Raw genomic sequence first — 23,972 nt, forward strand, 5'->3', positions numbered from 1 at the left:
ATTGTTATTTGTTAGACAAAAAGTTTTTTTGTTTTTTTGTTTTTTTTTTTGCATATTACCTCCATGAAGTGAGTAATAACTAGCAGTAGAATATGTTAAAATGTGAGAAAACATCAGATTAGAAGGACTAAAATCTTTTCATTTGTTTTTATCTCACTTTCTGATGTTGGGTTTTAAACACATTTCTTTACTTCAAAAATTAAACGCATGGACATTTTTGTAACTTCATAAAAAAAAAACTCAATTGCCTTTTTTTCATGCCTAAGGGGGGATAAAAACAAGAGGAAAGAAAAAAATCTTGACTATGGTTGTCATAATTTGTGCATGAAAGGGTTAAATATATGTTTCTTTACTTCAAAAATTAAATGCATGGATATTTTTGTAATTCATAGGAAAAAAAAAACTTGATCGCATTGTTTTTTTCATGCCTAAGGAGGAATAAAAACACAGAAGAAAAAAATCTTGACTAAGGTTCTCACAATTCATGCATGAAAGGGTTCATGTCTGAAGCAGATATTTTCTAATTGTACAGCAGTGTATAGCTCCACACCATTATATCATGCTGTAGTTACTCCTCCAAACCTGTAGGTGGCGATGTTAAGATACGCGCTACAAATATAACCGTGTGTCAGTCAGGCTGAAGAAGACAGTGTGGTTTAGCCGGTTTAGCATCTTCAGTGTTTTACAGTTTGTCAACTCTGTACAAATGATCATTTTTGCCTGTTTGCTGAAGTAGTCGACGAGAAGGAACCAAACACTGTCTCGGTTTTCTACTGTCGTTCCCGGGGTGAGTGTTTTTACCGGTTCTGCCGTTTAAACGTACGTTGTTGTGAGCTAATGTAGAAGCTAACGACAGCTAGCTAACGCGCCTGTCACTGCTGTGAAACACTGTGGTCAGTTTTCAGTAAAGTGAACAATTTAAGACTTAAACTGCAAACTACACAGCAAATGCATGAGTAGGACGTACATTATAAGGGCTAACCAGATGAATAAATGGAAAAAACTGAATTAACATGACCTTGAACTCACCTGCTTTTTCCATGTTAGTTATAATTTGATTATAATCCTTTAATTCAATAATAGAAGAGGTATTCAGCTATTCTACACATGTTAACAAAGCAACAACATATAATCCTGTATAATACAAAAACCATTCGTATAAAAATTATTTTAGTGTTACAAAAGTGTAATTATCTTTAAAATGTAGTGTAATAATATTACACTGGGTTACAAAAAAATGTTTCTTGCAAGTTGTCTAGGTTTTTTCAACTGAATTAGGACCTTTTTGCACCGCTAAATCCAAAAATGACATCTGTTTTTCTCAATCAGGTCAGGTTTTTTTTTTGCTAATTTGATTTTGAAAAATTTGATCTTCTCACAAAATTGATTACATTTTTGTGACTTCATCAGTTGATTTTTTATATAGTTCTCACCCAAAATAGGTTTTAAGGGAAAAAAACATCATTTTCTAACAGGATTCCTGTTAGGTACAATGGTGTATTCACCGCAGATGTAGCAGAATACGTCAGGCTTATTTTTGCAAGATCTTCTAGTCGAAGCCATTTCATTCACCTGTAATATTAAAAAAACCATGAAACATAAATTGGCAAAATTAGAGAACTTCAGAACTCGTTTATTGCAAGAAATATGAAAGAATTTTGTATCATATGATGTGAAAATGCCCATAAATGTAAGCAAAAATGTTAAAAAGCCAATATGTAGCATAGTTCAGAAAGTTGACCTGATTGAGCAAAATTAATGTGATTTTTGAATTCAACACACCAAAATTATCCTAAATCAGCTCAACAAACTTAAACAATAAATTTGTTGTTGACCAGTGTTATCATTCAAGACAAATGATCCAGTGTTGATGCATTAGTAGTGTCTGATTTTTAGTTTTGTTTACATTGTTTACATTGGCCAATATTGATTCCTATTATACCAGTGTGGTGAGTTTTAACCAATTCAGATTCTCTTTGTGTATTTTGTTATTATCATTTAGTCCACATTTTGTATCAGAAAAGTGAAGAAATCTGTTATATAAAAAATACTAATAACTGGATTATTTCCAACACTGTAAACTCATAAATTAACTATCTTCAAATGAGCATAAATTAACTGAAGTAATTCAAACACATTTATCAAGAAACAAAAGATAATATTGGCAACTGTTCTCAGTGAAATGTAATCTTATTTGCAGAAAAGCTGATATCAGTCATCAAGGCAGAAAATTGTAAAGGTTTAACTAATATGTTTACATCACTGTTGTGTTTTCTTTCTTTCTTTCTTTCCTTTTGCATAAATGCCCTCAATCTGACTTCTCCAAATTTTAACTTTTTACAGGTTTACATGTTTATATTTTGAACTAACTACTCCTGTTTGCTTTCTATTTCAGCAGTAGACCTGGATCTGCCATGGAGCCCATAATGCATCAGGTTTGGCAGAGGATCTTCCAGCGCTTTCACAGAACCCTGAATCCTCTCAGACGGAACCACTCAGGCTGTGCTGAACATGTGGCTGCTCCTCCGTCTGCTCACTCCAGACCCTACAAACCAACTCTCCTTGTGTCGCGCCTCTACCAGCCCTCACATCTGCGTGATGTTGGACAGGACACTCGGTTACAGGGAGAGATGACCTGTAAAAGTCAGAGGCTCATGCTGCAGGCTGGACTCATCCATCCCTCCAACCCTGGGTGTTACTACTACCTCCCTGCCACCGTCCGCTCCATGGAAAAGCTGGTGAGACTGTTTCTCATACCAAAGGAACAGTACATGTCACTAAAATATGTGTCTGTGACAATCAGAAACCACACTGTGGCAGGTTATTACTACACTTCAAGGAATCCTTTTTTTATATGATGGCAAGTGCAGGAGAAACTGTCAAGTAGTTTTTTTTATTAGTTTTTATAGAAGTAGTAAAGTTTCTGCAGTGATAAAAGTCTGTCCAATAATTTGATAATTTTTAAGTCATAATATTGTTCATTCACATACTTTTCTTGAAATATATTACTAATTCATAAGCATATTCACTAATGGATTGGCTTTCTATAGCGCTTTTCAATGCAGTCAAAGTACTTTACATTATTCATTCACTCACACATTGTAGCTGCATCTGTAGCCACAGCTGCCCAGGGGCAGACTGATGGTAACGTGGCTACCAGTCTGCACCAAACAGTCTCTCTAACCACCACCAAACATTCATATGCATTCATACACCAGTGTGAGTGGTGGGTAAAGTGTCTTGCCCAAGGATTCGAACCACCAACCCTCCAGTTATTAGACAACCTGCTCTACCTCCTGAGCCACAGCTGCCCCTACTTCCATATTTTGGCACTCACATCCTAGAGGTTATTTTCCTGAAATCATAAATGAATCTACAGTAAGACAAGGAAAATAATAAAAAACATAGCTCTGTTTCCATCATATCACGACTGTTTTAATCAGATTGAATCATTATTATTTGATAATTTTCCTTTTCCTTTCCTTCATTTTAAATATACTTTCACCATTTTATTCTACAAATGTACCTTTTTATTACTTTGTTCTCACCTCTTCCATGCATATAAACATACTTGTTCCAATCTTACAATGTAATAATTATATTAAATCAACAGGTGAGAGTGATTGACCAGGAGATGCAGGCGATTGGTGGACAGAAACTGGACATGCCCAGTTTGTGTTCAGCTGAACTGTGGAAAACCAGTGAGCGCTGGGACTTGATGGGGAAGGAGTTGTTCCGTCTTAAGGACCGTCACGACGTCGACTTCTGCTTGAGCCCCACACATGAGGAGGCGGTTACAACACTGGTCGCCCACCAGGCCACGCTCTCCTACAGACAACTCCCTCTACTTCTTTACCAGGTACATTAAAGACTGACCCTGTAATGAGTGAATTTGTTGTGAAACCGTAAGCACCACTTCAGATTTTTCTTGTCTTGTTGAAACAGATTACCCGTAAATTCAGAGATGAGCCAAAGCCGAAGTTCGGGCTGCTTCGAGGGAGGGAGTTCTACATGAAAGACATGTACTCATTTGATGTGAGTGAAGAAGCGGCTTATCAGACTTATGAATCAGTGTGCCAGGCTTACAGCAGGCTCTTTGCCCGTCTGGGCCTGCATTATGTTCAGGTACAAGCAGATACAGGCAACATTGGCGGCAAACTGTCCCATGAGTTCCAGCTGCCAGCACAGATCGGTGAAGACAGGCTCCTGGTTTGTGGGACCTGTTCCTTCTCTGCGAATGTAGAGACCATGACATCAGACAGAATGGACTGCCCCCAGTGCAAAACTGGCACACTGATGGAGTCAAAGGGAATAGAGGTTGGCCACACATTTTATCTGGGTAAAAAGTACTCTCAGGTATTCCAGGCAACATTCAGCAATGCCCAAAACAAGCTAAGCGTCGCAGAGATGGGCTGCTACGGTCTCGGGGTCACTCGGATTCTTGCCGCTGCCATAGAGGTTTTGTCAACGGAAGAGGGAATCCGCTGGCCGGACCTCCTCGCACCGTACCAAGTGTGTGTCCTTCCTCCAAAGAAGGGCAGTAAAGTGGATGAAGCGTCAGGTTTAGCTGAGGAACTGGTTCACATGTTGGCAGAGAGGCTTCCCCGTCTGAGAGGAGAAGTTGTTCTTGACGACCGAACCCAGATGACCATCGGTAAGAGGCTGAAGGACGCCAAAAGACTGGGTTACCCGTATGTTATCGTGGTGGGACAGGCTGCTTTAGAGGAAATGCCCAGGTACGAAGTCATCTGTCAGCAGACAGGTGAGACAATGTTTCTCAGCGAGGATGGACTTTATGATCTTCTGGGAAGGGTGGAAACTATATGAACGATAAATGTACAAATAAGTATTTTAAATTGCTTGGCTACTGTGTCTAAGAAGAATGTGTTATGCAATTGGTGATGGAAAAATAAAGGTCTGGTATGTTTTACATGTTTTGTTTTTCTGTCATTAAAAGGAATGAAAGTTCTTCAGGCTGCACTTGGTTTGTGTTATAATAACCATTATGATGTAATGGTTAATGGTTTATCTTAGCAGTATCAGTGCCAAAGAAAACACAAGTACACGGAAGTGAATATAATAATAATAACAGCTCTGCCCTGCAGCTGTCATAATCGCTATTAATGCTGCCGTTTAGCAAAACATATTTTAATATATTAACTAGCTGAAAAATACTATTGACTCATATTTTGTATTTTCAGGACTAAGTAAACTCGTTTTGTGACAATAGTGCAATATAAGTATTTAAAATTTCACCTCTTTTAACCCATAAAGACCCAAACATCAACTAGTGATCAAAATCATTTACTGATAAAATGTTAATTGTTGATCCTTTAATCCTATCAATACATGTAAATAATTGGTGCAAAATGCAGTTTGTCGTCTTTCATGGTCATCAGATATGACCCATTTGGACGTTCAGAGGCTCTGTTGTGAATGTGGAAACATTGTCCTCTACTGCAACGTTTATTCACCAGTAAAACCCATGGAGTTGGATCAATGATAGTGGATGGACACGCTTGATTTACGTTCAGTTAATGATGTATTTTTGCACAAAAAGTCACTTTTTCTTAGTTTTTCCTCTGTATTTGATATAACCCCCAACCTTAATCTGAGCTTCAATGAACATCTACATGATCAGTGAATTAAATAGAGCAAATTACATGATTTTTCACTTAAAAATGCAACATACAGATAATATTACAGTAAATGTTGTAAGAAATGTTAAAAATAGAGAAAAATTCATTTGGAACTACCACAAAAGTAGCACTGGGTCTTTATGGGTTAAATAATGGTACAGAGCTATATTTCCTTATTAAATTTCTCCATGTGAAATACAACATAACTCCATATATCAACGTTTTCTCCACATATGGAGGGAAAAGTAAAATGTAATTACTTATTTTAAACATGATACTAACAGTCTAGAATTTATTGTAAATTTATTCATATTATTTGGAAAATTTTATATACATAAAAACAAATATAATAAAACACACCCAAATTTTAAAATCTTCCTATTAGAATTTGAAAATGATATTGAATCTTTAGAATTCATTTATAATAATAAAAAAAAGCACTAACACATTGGCTATTTATAAACAATTTTTCAATACTAACTGAACTCTCTGTTGCATTTATTTATTTATATTTGTCAGATTTATTACTTATTTATTTATTTATTTACTTGTATTATTATTATTATTATTATTATTATTATTATTATTATTATTATTTGTATTTTATGCCTTGTATTTTTAAGTCTATGCATTATTTTCTTAAACTTATATGTTCAAATGCTCTTTCTCTTTTGACATCTTGATTTTTGTTTAAAATTTTGTACTGTATACTCAAATGTTGTTAATAAAGTTGTTAAAAAAATAAAAATTAAATAAATAAATAAATAAACATATGGAGGGAAAAGTCCTTTTTTTGTTTTTTTATTTACTCGTCGACAGCGGAACTAATGTTCTTACTGTATTTTCACACGGATTGTTAAGAGCGTAGGACCACATCAGCACATGTGTAAACAGAGAAGCCAAATTACCTCTGAGCAATTTATAAACTGTATCGTTGTTTTTAAACGGTAGATATAAACAATAACTAGACATTTATATTGAAACACAGTTAATAACAAAATGGCAGAAGACAGCGACGACGGCATGGACGCGTTCATAGACAAATTTAAAACCGAAAGATATAAAAATGCTTTCGATGAAAACAACTGGGAAGAGGTAAAGCTAACATGTATAAATAGACACGTTTGAAATTAAGTTATATTAATGAACTGTTGTTTATATAGAAACCATAATCAGTTAGCCGTTGTTGCTAGGTGTTTAGCTAACTTGTTGGTACATTTCCGGTCAAGTATTCACAGTGAATTCTCTGTTTGTCTTTTCCTCAGGAGTTTGACAAAATACCCATGTTTATGAAAAAAGCGCCTGAAAACTTTGATCCAAAAGAATACCCAGATTTGGCTTGTATTCAGGCTTTAGTCCACGATGAAGACAGGTCTCCAGAAGGTAGGTGGGAAGATTCTGCATCTTTACACACCTGAGCATCACTTTTATTTATAAACTAAACAAGCAGCCTTTAAAAACTAAAAAGACCCATTAACAGCACACTCCAGGGTTCTGAATGCACTTCTAAAATCCAAAATATAAGTCTAAATTGGACCAACTGTCAACCCTTGCAGTGTAATGTAACTTTTTTCTCAAACACTTATGAATTACTTGTGTTATGAGCTGTCTAAGTCAATATTTACTCAAAGTGTCCAGAAGCTGCAGTGAAAAACAGATGTCAAAAACATTCAGCTTGAGAAGAAACTGAACTCCTTGACAGATACAGTGGAGAAAACAGACACAGCTTGTTTCGGTGCTGTCAGCTACTAATGTGGACTAGGGCTGTAACGATATCAAAATTTCATTTCATGGTTATTGTGACCAAAATTATCACGGTTATCATTATTACCGTGGTATTGTTGTAATGTGTTCAAAATGTTCAAAAACTACTTATACACACACTGAAATAATGTAACCAAGTTGTATTTTGAAAAAAAAAACCAAAACAAAACAAATATAATAACACACACAATGTACTTTCTGTTGGCAGAAGTATTAAAATATCAACATATCAGCATCAAACATACAAATGTATATTAAAGATGGCGCCTTATGATGTGAAAATTTCATATCATGGTAATTGTGACCAAAATTATCACGGTTATCATTATTATCGTGGTATTGTTGTAATGTGTTCAAAATGTTCAAAAACTACATATACACACACTGAAATAATGTAACCGAGTTGTATTTTGAAAATAAATAAATAAATAAATAAAATAACACACACAATGTACTTTCTGTTGACAGAAATATTAAAATATTAACATGTCAGCATCAAACATACAAATGTGTTTTAAAGACGGCACCTTATGGCCATTAGAGATATCTGCACCAGGGGTGGGAATTAATAGGATTTGATCAATATCCCGTTAATTAATAGGATTTGATCAATATCAGGGCGGTGGTGCAGTGGTTAGCACTTGTGCCTCACAGCAAGAAGGTCCTGGATTCGATTCCAACACCAGTCGACGGGGGGTGGGACCTTTCTGTGTGGAGTTTGCATGTTCTCCCCGTGTCTGCGTGGGTTCTCTCTGGGTACTCCGGCTTCCTCCCACCATCCAAAGACATGCACTAATAGGTTAATTAGTTAATCTAAATTGCCCATAGGTGTGAATATGAGAGTGATTGTTTGTCTCTATATGTTCAGCCCTGCGGTGAACTGGTGACTTGTCCAGGGTGTACCCCGCCTTCGCCCCTATGTAGCTGGGACAGGCTCCAAGTGACCCCCGTGACCCTAGTGAGGATAAAGCGGGTTCAGAAAATGAATGAATGATCAATATCAGTGCCATTTTGCATTCTGCTTACCAATCCAATTCCGTATCAATTCTCCTATTGCTTCCTGAGTGGTTTTTTGAGTGGGGGAAAAAGTAGTTGGACAGGTCATAGTGGAGCTGGTTTGACCATTTTCCAGATCTAATCATTCACAGTGTCACACATATCCACTATTGTACACACAAACAGAAAGTGAAACACAATCATATTTTCCTGAACTGTTTAATGAACAAATGTGAATATTCTGAAAGAATGAGGAATTTAAAACATATTAGGGTGATCTGATCCAGACTGGTCAGTGGTGACACTCCTGGTGAATGACAGACAAACCACAACAGTGGCATATGGGCCAGTTCCTCTGGAGGTCAGTCATTGGATTGCTGCTTCTCCAGAAAATGAGCATTACTGTGATTTTCAAAGTACGGTAATCGAACACGGTTATCATGATAATTAGAATTTAAATGGTAATACTAACCATTGGAAATTTTACCGCAGTTTATCACTATACCGGTAATCGTTACATCCCGAATGTGGACCAAACTGCTCATCGTGGAATCATAAACAAAGCTGAGGAAACAGTTGATTCCAGAAATGATTCCGACATAAAAAAGCACAGATTTGTAAGGTCCATAGGGATTTTCTGCTTTGGTATGAATCAGAGTTCCAACCACTTGGTGTCCCTGCAGATGAGGGTTGTGTAAAGACCCCAGAGAGCAATCATGCTTGAGTCTGGAACAGGACCCTGCTGACTGTGGGCCGTCCATAAATAAGAAGCACTAACTCAAAAGTGTCCTCAACAGCAGAGCTTTAATTTTAGTGTCATGTCGTATTACAAAAAAAATAAAATTTCTGTATTTTACTTGATTATTTACATTTTGAAGAACTTTATACTTCTATTACACTTCAGCTCAGTAAAATATTGCAGTGTTTTACTCCACTACATTTGTGTGACTGACGGATTGGGTCAACACCTCCTCTTTTTTAATGTTTCCAGCAGTAAATTACAGCATACACAACATTGAAGCAGCTGTAATATGAATACGAAAACGGAATTTTTTGCATTTTACACATAACACTTACATTCTTTTACTCGACATTGCAGAACATGTACTTCTAGTGAAGTGTTTCCTTAGTGTTGCACATTAAATAAAGGATCTGCATCGCATTTCCTCCACTGACTGCATGTATACTTTCTTGAAAGTACATCATAAAGTACAAGTCCAGGTACATCATACATGAAGTGGTACTATAAAGTAGCCCTTCACGTTTTGAATCACATCCTTAAGCTTTCATGCTGTTAAAGACAAACAGATTTTGATGCATTTTATTTATGTTGTTCTTTCTCCAGAAAAAGCCCAGAGCCTGAAAGATGAGGGGAATGCGTACTTTAAAGAGAAGAACTACAAAAAGGCTGTAATCGCATACTCAGCAGGGTTGCATCTTAAATGTGCCGATGAAGAGCTCAACATTGTTCTTCAAACGAACCGGGCCGCTGCACATTTTTATTTAGGTAAAGTTATTTCGTTGTCAGATTGTGTTTTAGTGCATTTTGAGGAAAAACATGTGACCTAAACCCTTGTATTTATATCTATGTGTTATATGTGCTTTGTAATTTCTTGATGTCTTTCAATGCTGCTGAAAGTAATTGATTAACGTATATTAGTTTTATGTAAATCTGTAGAAACATGGTAAAGCCAGTGTAGATACATGCATTTTTTATCCATGTAGGTTCATACACTGACATCTGCTCTTATGGTTTTATCTCTTGTAGGTAATATGCGTTCTGCTCTGAACGATGCCACAGCTGTAAAGAAGAGGAAACCAGACCATCTCAAAGCTTTGATCAGAGGTGTGTAATATATGTAATACATGCAGAACAGGCTTCTCATCTTTAATCATATCTACCTTGTACTTTTTTTAAACAGTGGTCGTTCAGTATATGCCAGTAATTACCCTTAATTATAATTCCAGTATAAAATAATGTGCTTAAAATTCTCAAAAAGTGCAGTAGAAATTATTTGATGAAAAATATAAGAAAAGACACAATCTTGAAAAAGTAAGTTAAACCTTTCATGCATGACACATACAGTCGCGGAAAAAATTATTAGACCACCCCTTGTTTTCTTCAATTTCTTGTTCATTTTAATGCCTGGTACAATTAAAGGTACATTTGTTTGGACAAATATGATGATAACAACAAAACAAGCTCATAAGAGTTTAATTTCAGAGCTGATATCTATCCAGTTTCCATGTTTTCTTGATAATAACCAAAATCACTTCAGTTCTTCCATCAATATCTATGGCATTGTACTGACAAAAACAGTGCTTTTAGGCATTCCATGTTTTCTTTTCTGTTTTAGTCACGATACACACAGGAGTTAGTACTTGATTGCATAACCATTGTTTTTGATGGTCTAATAATTTTTTCCACGACTGTAGTTTAAGCTCACGTTCCAAAGGGTTATAAAGGCAACATTTTCCAAACCACATGGGGGTGGTCTCTATAGACCAGGGATGGGCAATTAAGTTTCCTATAGGGCCACATGAGAAACTTTGACAGTTGTTAAGGGCTGGATCAATACACTTGCAGCTCTCCTTGATATATATTTCTCTCTATATATATACTTTACTATAATACAAATACAGTAAATGCAACTATACAATATTAAAATGAAAATGTGGAGCACAGAATAGAACTATTTAATGAATATTCACAAAAAGACTTTCGAAAATGTGCAAAACCAGCTCCACATTAACTATACATGAAAAACTATAAATGCATCCAGCTTTGTTTGTTGCATATCACAGTTCCTTTTCTTTTTCTTTACCTCTGACTTCAGTAAAGAAATACTTTCAAGTCCATGTCTTGTTAAAAACTCTGCATTCGGAATCAATCGTTCATTTTTTGCTATTAGCTGACATCTTCACGGGCTGACACTGACCAACAAGGCAATCAGTGCATAAGCCTTATGCATGTACAGAAAGTATATGTAAAAAAAAAAAAACAAGGTAAATTAGCCGATCCTTCAAAATAAAAGCAGTGGCGTATTGGTTACGTCTATTATGATGATATATGTTTGTATTGACTTGTAATTTGCCAATGACCTCATGTGGGCCAGTTAGGGTCAGCTGTCGGGCTGCATGTGGCCCCCAGGCCCAGGTCTGCTATAGACTCGAAGCAATACAATGAAATAAAGTATTGTCTTAGTTGTAGAATTTGGACTGCTCTGTAATCACATAAAGTTAACGTCCTAAGATCCAGCTTTATGGGATTTCTGTTTGTGGACAAGAGTTTCACAACTTTATAAAAACAAAACAAAAAAAAAAAAGCCCACCGCAAAGGACATTCCATAAAATAAAAATAAAAAAAAATGAATCTGAAAAAACTGTTGCATCATGATTTTTTCAATATAGGCCATTATTTAATTAAAAAAGCCACGACGTGTACTTTCCTGGGTCTCAGTAGGTTCAATATCTTCTTAAGAAAACCATATTCAAAAAAAAAAAAAAAATCAAAATGCATTTCAACTTTAGCCTAATTTTGAGAAATAAAACCAATTAAAAAAAAATCTAGTTACTTTTTTCATAATTCATGCATTAAAGGGTTAATGAATTCAATGATGTTCATATGTGTGAAATGTAAAATCTTTGCTTAGATCTTGACACATCGACCAGACACTATTTGTTCTTTTGCCAGATCATCTTCGACATTGTGGCTTAAATGGCTTTTTTGTTTTTTTCTTTTACAGCAGATTGACCTGTACTCAGCTGGTACTAAATCGACTCATGTTTAAAAAGTCCGGATGAATTCAGCATGTTGTTATTTGTGAGTTATACCCAGTGAGCGCTGGTGTAAACTCTTACTAATCATCAGCGGTCATGCGAACCAATGCGATGACAGATAGCTGCAGCTCATCACAGCACAATATCAAGTCAAAACAGACGTTCAAGACAGATTGTCAGCGCTCGAGACTGACTTCAGAGCAGTCAGTGTGTTCCATTTTCTGTCCAGAATTCTCACATCTACCTGCGTCATCTCCAGGACGGGTTCTGAGCAGGGCTGAACGATATGGACAAAATTTCATATCTCGATATTTGTGCCAGATATCTCGATATCAATACGATACGATATGACTACGGGTTCGATGAAAACCAAGCATTTTTCAGAAAAATACTAACATTATAATACAAAAGAATGTGGAAAGTGCAGTTTTATTTCTAAGAACTCACTGCCAGTCATCAACATTAACATAAAGTACAAATAAATTAAATTTGTTGTGACTTCCACAGCTGTACATGCAGGGTGAGCACGGGGGAAATCTATATCGTTTATATCGTTGCTTTTTCGATATTAATATCTTGAATGTTCATGTCTTGATATCGATACGATAACGATATATCTTTCAGCCCTAGTTCTGAGACTCACAGTCGATCCATTACATGAAACTGGCTGTGAAATTCCCTTTTATTTGATGATAATTACAGTTATTACATGACCTTAAACGATCTTGATTTGTCTTTATTAATTTATTACTCAGCAAACATTTACCCAAAGCTCTATTTTTGGTCCTCAGTGTCAATAAGTCATAAATTTCAGCTTGATTGTTAGTTGTGCGCCTCCTTCTGCAGGTGCTCAGTGTTGTATTGAGCTGCGGAGCTTCGCCGATGCCGTCCAGTGGTGCGACGAGGGCCTTAAGGTCTATCCCGCCGACAAAAAGCTCCTGGAGCTCAGAACAACAGCAGATAAACACAAGGTACAGACATTAAGTTTGGCTGATTCGAGCTGCAGGTTTGAGATGGAAGCTGTAAATAAAACTGTCTTCTGTGGTTCTATGGTTCATGTGTCATAGAGAGCAGCAGATAGAGATGCTCGGAAGGCCAAAGCCAAAGAAAAGAAGGTGCTCGGAGAGAAAGAAGCTCTTCTGGCTGCTATAAAGGTGGGAATCAAGGGTTATTTTCTCTAATTTATGGGTCTTTGCTTTATATGTTACAAAAGTGTTTGTTTCTCACGAATTGAACCACATATCAGTAATAAGACATATTAGTTACATACTTACAATTTACTTCAATATTCCATTTCAGCCAGTACATTAGAGGCAAATATTGTACTTTTTACTCCACTACAGTTGTCTGACTGTCCTTAAAGAGTTCCTTTAGGGCTGATGAAGTTCTCCTTCTTAAACCAGCAGTCCCATCTGTAATGCTTTGTGACACTTGTCATAATACAGGGTGACCCAAAAAAACGGGAATTTTTGAAGTGCGTATTGGCAGATATGAGCAAGTGGCAGCACTGCAAGACAGTGACCTTGAGCAAGTAAACACACCCCCAGTTTAGTAACCATTGGCGGCTGTGCAAGAATTGTTCGGTAACCGTGTGATCTCAAGATTCAGTAACGTTCCCTGGCCCCCTAGATCGCCAGATTTGTCCGTTTGTGATTTTTTCTTGTGGGGCTATCTCAAGAGTAAAGTGTACACGACTCGACCAAGAACTCTGGATGAGTTAAAACAGAGAATTCAGGATGAAATTCACTGTATCCCAGCTGAGATGTTGCAGCGGTCAATGAGGAAATTTCAAGAATGCATTCGTACAAGAGGACGCCATCTACAGGAAGGAATTTTTAAAAAATGAAATATCCATCATTGTTTCTTAAATGGCATGTTTTAAGGTTTCAATTACTATGAATAAAATATTTTTCTTCCATCACTCTTGGTTTTATTGGATTGTTAAAAAGTTCCTGTTTTTTTTTGTCACCCTGTATAAACAAGATTTGCATCCACGTTACTAGAAAAACATCAGCTGAAAGCTCAACAAAACCAGTTGTCAGAAAACACAACTTAAATGACAAACTTCTAAACCGAGCTAACAGCCTGAGACCAGCATATGTCATGAATAATTTCATAAAACAACAGACCATTGAGACAAACTTTTGCAGCACTAAGCTAATACTAAGCAGATCCAACAGTAGGATTATTGAACTTGAGGAAGTGCAAAAATAAAGGTCACATTACAAGGAAATGATTACGAGTTTTGTCTTAAAGTTACTGTTTTTTGATCCTAACTTGTTTTTTTTAATGAATGAAGCTTCTGCTATCGGCTCATCCATCGGTTTATGTAATGTTGAAATGATTCAGCCTGGAAACAGGTTAAATAAATCTTCTTGGATTGTCACAAAACTGTTTTTATGAGAGGGTTCATACGGGTGCTTGAAATCCTTGAAAATGCTTGGATTTCAGTGTTGTGTTTTAAAGGTCTGAAAAGTGTGTGAATTTTAATTTAAGTGCTTGTAATTATAACCAAAGCTACTCACAGAGAGGTGATACATTTTAAAAAGTAAAAATCTGTCAGAAAAGAAGATTAGCGAGTGCTCTCAGGTCGACTCCAGGTTAATTTTTATCTTAATCTTTGGCTCAGTGTGAGTGTGTCTGAAGAACGCCAAGCGGCTTCCCTTTTTTTTTTAGATAAAACTTTGTGTTCCTCTTAATTCTAAATTTGATGAAACATAATTTTAGATGTTTATAGCATAGTACAATGTACATCATTGTGATAAAAAAGTGCAAAAAAATAATCCTGAGTATATGTATTCCTGCAGGTATGCATTTGACCCCAGCGATAAGGGGCTGTGCTGCAAAAATTTTAAAATAATCCTTAAAAGTGCTTGAATCTTTCTAAGGCCAGTGCTGATTTTTAAAAATTATGTTCAGCCGATGGCCGATATGTACAGCCAATATTTGAGGCCGATATTTAAGGCCAATTTCTTTTTTTTTTAAAGCACATTGACCATAAAATACAATGGAAACACTCAGATAATTAAGATTTTTATGCAGCTCTATAAATGAAATTATTAATACACATACACATAGTACTCGTTAAACATTTATTGTTCTTCAAGTGCTGCCCACACATGTGCCTGATCAAATATCTTATAACATTTTTACTACTGATCAAATATTGGCTTTCAAAAACAAATTAAGGCTGATATTAAAAAAATCAATATATCGGTCTACCTCTACAGATAAACCACCAACATATGATGATGTTATACAGCTAATAAAGTGGTTCAAAGCTCAGCCTCAAACACCAACATCAGATCAGATTAAATGTAACAGTAATATGAGTCTAAGAACATCCTGTGTTATAGTAAAACACTGACAGACTGTTGTGCTTCATGAGTTCTGCTTTCCCATAGTTGAACTCATGAGGTGTTTCCATCCCTGTTCGTTTCCACGTCCTCCACAGTCTGTTTCAGTCTGTTTCATGTGTAACTAGAAGCACTCGGAGAGCGCAGACCTCCGCCAAGGCTGATCAGTGCCCCCCCCCCCGTGGGCCCCCCCCACGCCAAGGAGGTTATGTTTTAGCCAGGGTTTGTTTGTTTGTCTGTCTGTCTATCTGTCTGTTTGTCTGTCCGTTAGTGTGCAACATAACTCAAAAAGTTATGGACAGATTTTGATGAAATTTTGTGGTCTGCGCCCCCCCCGTGGGCCCCCCCACCCCCAATCACCACCAAAATTTAATCATTTCTTCCTTATCCCATTTCCAACAAACCCTGAAAATTTCATCCAAATCTGTCCATAACTTTTTGAGTTTTGTTGCACACTAACGGACAGACAAACAAACAAACAAACTAGAAGCACTCGGAGAGCGCAGACCTCCGCCAAGGCTGATCAGTGCCCCCACCCCCAATCACCACCAAAATTTAATAATTTCTTCCTCATCCCATTTCCAACAAACCCTGAAAATTTCATCCAAATCTGTCCATAACTTTTTGAGTTTTGTTGCACACTAACGGACAGACAAACAAACAAACAAACCCTGGCAAAAACATAACCTCCTTGGCGGAGGTAATAATTCACTGATTCATCGCCGTCCTTTTTCACAGGGTCGAGGTGTCAAACTCGTCCAGTCTTCAAAACCTCGTCGACACAGTTCAGACAGTGACGACGAGGATGAAGGCTCGTCGTCGGCGTTGGCTCAGTTGAACCTCGACGGCCTCAGTTCTAAAGACGCCACGGGGGCTCAGGTGTTCCTGGATGAACAGGGTTCCCTGCACTGGCCTGTGTTGTTCCTCTACCCCGAACACCAACAGAGCGACTTCATCTCCGCCTTCTGTGAAAACAACTGGTAAACAGCTGCTGTTTTTCATGTCATTTGAATAGTGACACTGCTGTGCTCTTTCATCGCAGCTGAGAGTGACTTTTATTTTTTGTAATTTTGCAGGAAACAGTGGAGATGCACCCATAGTTCCCCCATTAACATCATTATCTCTGTTTTTCATTTTTCTGCTCCCGTGTCAGCTTCATAGATCACCTGGTGGTCATGTTTGGAGAAGAACTTCCACCTTGGGACACAGACAGAAAATACCAGCCACAAAATCTGCAGGTTTGTATTTTCAAGGACATTGAGCACTAGGGGTGTACGAAAATATCGGTTCTGCAATATATCACGACATTTCATTTCACAGTACTGTATCGATATTAAAAAGTACTGTATGGATATTTTTAGGTATTTATTCAAATGTTGTCAAATATTGTGGAGGTTCATTTTTCTTTTTTTGTTTTTCTTTTATTTATTATTATTTAACGCTCTTTTATTAAATAATGGTAGTTCCTTTGTTGGGAGTGCGCAAAAATACTGTTCTGATGTTAGTTCTGAACTAATAGAATATGAACATTTGAACAGGATCTTAAACTGTAATGTCGTAAAACATAATGTTAAGTTTGAACACAGGAACATTTTGTGATATAGCATTAGATCCTGTTGTGATCAAATAAAAACGTGTTTAGCATTCATGCATATTTTTGGTGTAATTCAATTCTTCAAGGAAATAATCATTTTAAAAAAAGAAACAACAAAAAATTGCCTTTTTAGCAGTAGAGTGATATATCGTAATATATCGTATTGTGATCCTAGTATTGTGATTTGTATCGTATTGCCAGATTCTCGCCAATACACACCCCTATTGAGCACTCACACTCATTTTCACACAACAAATACCAGAAATAATTCACTTCACCATCATGAATAAGTAAACACGCTCCTGTTCTGAATCCATAAATGACTTTGAAACGTGACACAAAGTCAGAAAAAGACGGAGCCGAATGTGTGATGGTGTAGTTCTAGGACAGAGAATCACGAGACACTGAGCCTGTTTACATGACCATAAAAGTCCAATATCTGGGGATAATGGGATAATTGTAATAATCAGATTTAACGCATTTATATGCACTTAAGAAATGTGATAACTGAAAAACCCTGGTTTAGACGCTCCAGTTTATTATCAGATTTCTTTCGGAGTACATAAGTACGTCATGATGGTAAGCTTAAACTTCCCGTTATTGTCTTCTGCTCACATTTGACTACGTCACTTTCGTTCTGTACGATTTTAATTGTGTTTACACATGCGCAGACGTAAAAGAACGAAATAGATCAGATAAACCTGTGTACATGCAGGAAGACATCGGAGTATTGGGGGGAAATCCAGGTGTGTTAATCTGATTTCTCATAATCAGATTACTGCTGTTATTGGACAAAGGCTGTCACATGATCGTGTTTACATGATCATTTGAATAATCTGATAACTCCAGAAACTGGGTAATTATCAGAGTATTGGTGCGCATGTAAATGGGCTCACTGATGCAGAACCAAATTATGGTCTGTGTGATTTGACTTTCTATTGCGAACAAAAAAACAAGCCACTGACGCAGCTGATGCAGCAGGTCTGTACAAACCAATAAAAAAGCCAACATGTAGAATATACTGAAGGGTACGTTTATTGATACGTTGAGTCCTTTTTGGCACAACAAAATACAAATAATTAACTTCTAAGTATATCAGCCTTCTAAATTATTTTATCATTTCACTCTGTTTATCACACAGTATTTAAATTCCATGTCATTTGCACTTTTCCAATTCCATTTGCACTACTGTCAAAATATTTTATATTATTTTACTTTATTTTTCCTGTTGTAAATAGTGTGCCTTCTAATGTCTTTTGTTGTGCCTTGTAATTTCTGCACCAAGTTGGAGCGCTCTACCTCAATTTCGTTGTATTTGTACAATGACAATAAAGAGATTCCGATTCTGATTCAGATATACAGTAAATAAATAGCATAAAAACTACGTCCAAAACTTTTTAGTGCCTCTAGGCCTAACGGATACCTCATTCTGACCGGCTATTCCAGTGTTTTTCAACCTAGGTGTCGGGACCCCACGTGGGGTCACCTGGAATTCAAATGGGGCCACCTGAAATTTCTAGTAATTGATAAAAAAAACAGAATGAAAACTTACTAATAAAAAATATATGGTGAGTTGAGAGAGACAATAACAATCCATAAAAGACATGACAAACTGTGAAGCTGAAACTGAAGCACTGTGGTTCTGTTCATCTGTCAAATGTTCATTGTGGTCAGTTTCGGATGCTGCAGCTCTTTCATAACACTGGGTTACAAAAAAATGTTTTTTGCAAGTTGTCTAGGTTTTTTCAACTGAATTAGGACCATTTTGCACCGCCAAATCCAAAAATGACATCTGTTTTCCTCAATCAGGTCAGGTTTTTTTGCTAATTTGATTTTGAAAAATTTGATCTTCTCACAAAATTGATTACATTTTTGTGACTTTATCAGTTGATTTTTTTATATAGTTCTCACCCAAAATAGGTTTTAAGAGAAAAAAAATCATTTTCTAACAGGATTCCTGTTAGGTACAATGGTGTATTCACCGCAGATGTAGCAGAATACGTCAGGCTTATTTTTGCAAGATCTTCTAGTCGAAGCCGTTTCATTCACCTGTAATATTAAAAAAAACAATCATAAATTGGTAAAAGTAAAATCTTCAGAAGTCGTTTATTGCAAGAAATAGGAAAGAATTTTGTATCATATGATGTGAAAATGCCCATAAATGTAAGCAAAAATGTTAAAAAGCCAATATGTAGCATAGTTCAGAAAGTTGACCTGATTGAGCAAAATGAATGTGATTTTTGGATTCAGCACACCAAAATTATCCTAAATCAGCTCAAAAAACTTAAACAATAAATTTGTTGTTGACCAGTGTTATTCATAGTTTGAGTTCTTTGTTCAGTATTAATTGTCAGCCGTTGTAAATCCAAGCTGGACTGACTGTACATATCCTGACCAAGGAAAATCAAATTCTCACTTTGTGCAGTAATCTACACCTGGCTTTTCTGCCTCTGTCTATAATATTATACAGTATATAGACTAAATGTCATCTAAAATTAATGTTTATTTGTAACCTAGTATAGGAAAGTATTACATGATCAAAAACAAATTAATTTTACCAAAAACAAAAGTCTCTGTTTTGAATGTCTGGGGTCGCCAGAAATTTGTGATGTTAAAATGGGGTCATGAGCCAAAAAAGGTTAGAAACCGCTGGACTAACGTATCTCATTCTGACTGGCTATTCTCTTAATTTACACCTTTTGGCCCTTTTCATGTCCCTCTACCACCACCTACTGTTGAAACCAAGCATTACACTTACAATACAGTCAAACGTCAAAATATAGAAACAGCTCCAGCAGCCTGACTGGTTCACACTGGGCTTTTTTACCTGTTTAATGCCTGTTAGACACTACTGCTTCTACTATTAGCCTTTATTTGACCAGCAAGGACTGTTTGAGAAGAAAAATCTGTTATACAAGAGCACTCCATGGTGAGGAAGCAGCTGATTAAAAGACCTGTTTTCCTCGTTCAGTTCAGTGTGTATACATATTTATATACACACTGAACTGAACTAGGAAAACAGGTCTTTTAATCTGCTGCGCACAGACACACACACGTAATATAATTTATTTATTTTTAATTTAATGTAGAATGAACTCGCATATTTCTCGCTGTACTAACATGATGCCTCAAAATAATTCTAAAACAGGAAGTGCACTGATTCATTTTCATTTATAAAAGATTATGTGTCTCAGTTAAAAGTGTAGAAGTATTTTCGTGTAGACTTCCAAATAAATTTTATTAAATAATTGTATTAATTTTCTACATTTAACCTTTCCCAAGTGAAACATTAACATTTATCATAACATTACCCTAAAAAAACAAGCGTATAAAACCAGTGTCATTTTTCAAAGTGCATGGGTTTCACTGGTGAATCAGTGTTATAGAAGATGACGGTGTTTCCATGGTAACTACGAAGCCTCTGAACGTCCAAATGGGTCATATCTGATGACCATGAAAAGATGACAAACTGCATTTTACACCAATTATTTACATGTATTGATAGGATTAGTGATTGAAAAGTTATTGAACATTTTATACCAGTGATGCTTTTGGTCACTGTCAGCTGTTTGGGTCTTTGGAGATTAATTCCGATAACTCTGTTTATAATTTAAAGCTCAAATAGTGTTTAGTATCACTTCAATAAGCTGTGGGAACATAGTGATAAACTCCAGTCATAAACCAGTTAATACAGTCTGTTGCATTAGTTTTATTTGTTTAATCTAAATTACTCTCTGCAGTGATAAAAGTGAAATAAATGAAAATATATTGACGCGTTTTTTTTTTTTTTTTACTCATTAATGACTCTTCCTTCCATTATAGCTGTTCTTTGAAGATGAACAAAAGGAAAGTCTTTACCACGTCGACCTAGAGACGTCACTTCTGAAAACGTTGCAGCATAAAAGGTAAACGCACCGATTCATTTCTGACGCATTTTATATCCCCATGGGGGCATTTGGTTTCTGCATTTTACATAGTTACAGCAGCAGTATGAATTGCAGTGTTTGGGATGATGCGTAAGTGTCCGCTGTGATGGCTGATATGCAACTTACACAACAAAACCCATGAATATACAAGAGAACAGCTGTCCACTGGAGTGACCACTATGCACGAAAGGGTTAATTTACAAAGAAAAGAAACTTAAACGTTTGACGCTGATGTTCACTTTCGCTTGATCCGGCCCAGTTTTGGTTTTGTTTTACACTCCCTTTGAAACATCCTTCCTGCTTTCACCCATTCGGTGTTTACCCGTTAAGCAGGCAAACAGGAGAAACCGGAAAGAGTAAACTGCATTTTACATTTCACACGACATCACGGTCATGATAAACAGATTTATCCTGTGCTTTTTCCTCAATGCCGTAGGAGGTAAAGCTCAGAGGAATGTGATTTTAAAGCTTCCTTGTGCCAACGTTCTGTTTCGTTTGCAGGTTTTTCGTCAAGGCCGGCACTCCCAGCTTCATCGTTCTGGTGAAAGGCTCATCATTCAGCAAGCAGTTTTTGACAGGAAAGAGAATTCAAGGGTTGTAGAAACACTACCCTTCAACGTATGGACTTTTAATATGTACGTGTGTTTTCAATCCTAAAGGACTGGTTATGTTTGTGAAAGGACGCCGAAGACCAGGAGTCAGTTACAAGATAGATTTATGATAATGGACGAGATCAAAGTCGACATTAAATTAACAAGTGGTGTCAGTCACAACAAACCCTGCCCCTCGCACATAGTTTGTCCATTATAAGTAAATGGGAAGCTTTTAAAACAGGGCTCTCAAACTCATTTTCTTTTCATGGGACCACATTCAGCCTGATTTGATCTCCAGTGGACTGGACCAGTAAAATAATAACAGAATAACCTATAAATAATGACAACTTCAAATTTTTGTCTGTGTTTTAGTGCAAAAAACCCAATTAAATTCTGAAAATACTTACTTTTATAAACTATCCAAACAAAAAAGATGGGAATAACCTGAAAAAACTGATATTTCTAAGAAAAATATTTGCAGTTTTAACTTATCATTTCTACGTGTGCACTATGGATCGGATCTACAAAGACACTAAACACTTAGTAACAGGCAGAAAATGGTTAAAAATGTGCTTAATTTTCTTTAGATATTTCAGGTTGTTCATATTTGTTCAGGTTATTCACATTTTATTTCATGTTAAAGGATAGCACTGGTCTACAATTTTTTAGAAATGATTTGCTTCAGACATTAAATGTGCTAAATGTTACGTATTTTAATAAGATTAACTGGAAAATAAATGACAAAAGTGCCGGTTTGCTGATGTTTTCAAGGTATATAATTAGGTGTTATTACACATATATATTGATTTATGTACATTTATATAATAGTTTTATAAATCTTCCACTAAATAGAACCTGTAAAGTGAATGTATTCTAATGTGCAGACAGTGTTTTGAAGTAGATCTTGTAGCTCTGAGACAAATATTCCTTTCGAGTCAAACCCATTCTGTCGTTAATTCTGGAGTTTCACATTTTGACCCAAGGCTGTATCTTGGAAAGTTCAGCCAACCAGCATTTTTGACTTGATTTTTCTTTATCAGTGACTCTCATGTGGTAAAATTTCATTACTTTAATTCTGGAAGCATTTTCCTTGTAGACCAGTGTAGTTTGTAAATGGAAATGTTTTCATAATTTAATGGGAGGGGTTTTTTTGCACTAAAACGAAGACAAAAATTTGAAGTTGTCATTTTTTATAGGCATAATGTAATATTATTTTCACATCAAACCGAGAAGAAAATCTGGAGTCATTCTTTTTTGTAGGTTCTTCTGCTGTTATTATTTGACTGTAGATCATATTGGTCTGTATGTGGAACCTGAACTAAAATGAGTTCAACAGCCTTGACTGTGGAATTTTTACACTTGGCAAATTCATCCCATGGGCCGCATGTTTGAGACCCCTGTTTTAAAACATCATAAAAAATTTGAACTTTGACCTACTTTTCCCAAAATGTAATGACATCTATTCTGGGTTACTGGCAGTCTATAAACCCAATTTGATATGAATTCAACCAATAGTTTTGCTGCTAAAGTGTTAACAAACAAACCGAACCAAAAACAATACCCCTTATCTCCCCTTTATTTATCTCCAATCATTGGTAAAAATAATATGGATAAACCTCTGGTGCCTGTCTTGTAATTTGCATCTATATGTTTAATTTAAAGGGGTTCTATGTAGTATTGATGTTCCAAATTCAACAGCAAGAGGAAGACTCATACCAGAACACAATTATTACCGAAACAACCAACAAATTAATGCTGTGTATCCACAGACTGTATCATTCAACGAATAAAGAAAACTCATTTACACACATCTGTATTATGGCATCACCACGTTTTCTTCTTCAAACTAAGACTCGTAAACACTTATTTTGACAGTAGTTCAAATAACATTGTGTCTTATAGCCTTCATGTGCTGCATCAGCTGATAGTTTACATTATACAGTCACGGAAAAAATTATTAGACCACCCCTTGTTTTCTTCAATTTCTTATTTGTTTTAATGCCTGGTACAACTAAAGTTACATTTGTTTGGACAAATATAATGATAACAACAAAAATAGCTCATAAGAGTTTCATTTCAGAGCTGATATCTATCCATTTTCCATGTTTTCTTGATAATAACCAAAATCACTTCGGTTCTTACATCAGTATCTATGGCATTGTACTGACAAAAACAGTGCTTTTAGGCATTCCATGTTTTCTTTTCGGTCTGTTTTAGTCACATGATACACACAGGAGTTACTGGATTGCATAATCATTGTTTTTGATGACTTTTGATGGGCTAATCATTTTTTTCTGTGACTGTAGCTCTGTTAGCTTAGCTCT

At 36.1% G+C, this 23,972-nt stretch overlaps 2 protein-coding genes across 3 annotated transcripts; both read left to right on the forward strand.

The window, feature by feature from the left end:
• Positions 1-622: 622 nt before the first annotated feature.
• pars2 (prolyl-tRNA synthetase 2, mitochondrial) lies at positions 623-4,968 on the forward strand. 2 transcript variants are annotated; one of them, XM_030133204.1, is made up of 4 exons: positions 623-787; positions 2,396-2,738; positions 3,614-3,859; positions 3,946-4,968. In XM_030133204.1, the coding sequence occupies exons 2-4, from the start codon at positions 2,415-2,417 to the stop codon at positions 4,825-4,827; spliced, it is 1,452 nt and encodes a 483-aa protein (XP_029989064.1). In that variant the 5' UTR covers positions 623-787; positions 2,396-2,414; the 3' UTR covers positions 4,828-4,968. The 2 variants fall into 2 exon arrangements, with proteins under 2 accessions (XP_029989064.1, XP_029989065.1); XM_030133205.1 differs by having other exon boundaries at positions 2,399-2,738.
• A 1,545-nt stretch (positions 4,969-6,513) lies between these two features.
• Positions 6,514-21,934, forward strand: ttc4 (tetratricopeptide repeat domain 4). Its single transcript, XM_030131324.1, has 10 exons — positions 6,514-6,734; positions 6,905-7,022; positions 9,745-9,906; positions 10,168-10,245; positions 13,026-13,150; positions 13,247-13,333; positions 16,274-16,515; positions 16,689-16,773; positions 20,952-21,034; positions 21,557-21,934. The coding sequence occupies exons 1-10, from the start codon at positions 6,639-6,641 to the stop codon at positions 21,654-21,656; spliced, it is 1,176 nt and encodes a 391-aa protein (XP_029987184.1). The 5' UTR covers positions 6,514-6,638; the 3' UTR covers positions 21,657-21,934.
• The last annotated feature ends 2,038 nt before the right edge of the window (positions 21,935-23,972 follow it).

Source organism: Sphaeramia orbicularis, chromosome 4 (genome assembly GCF_902148855.1).
Source record: "Sphaeramia orbicularis chromosome 4, fSphaOr1.1, whole genome shotgun sequence".
NCBI lineage: Eukaryota > Metazoa > Chordata > Actinopteri > Kurtiformes > Apogonidae > Sphaeramia > Sphaeramia orbicularis.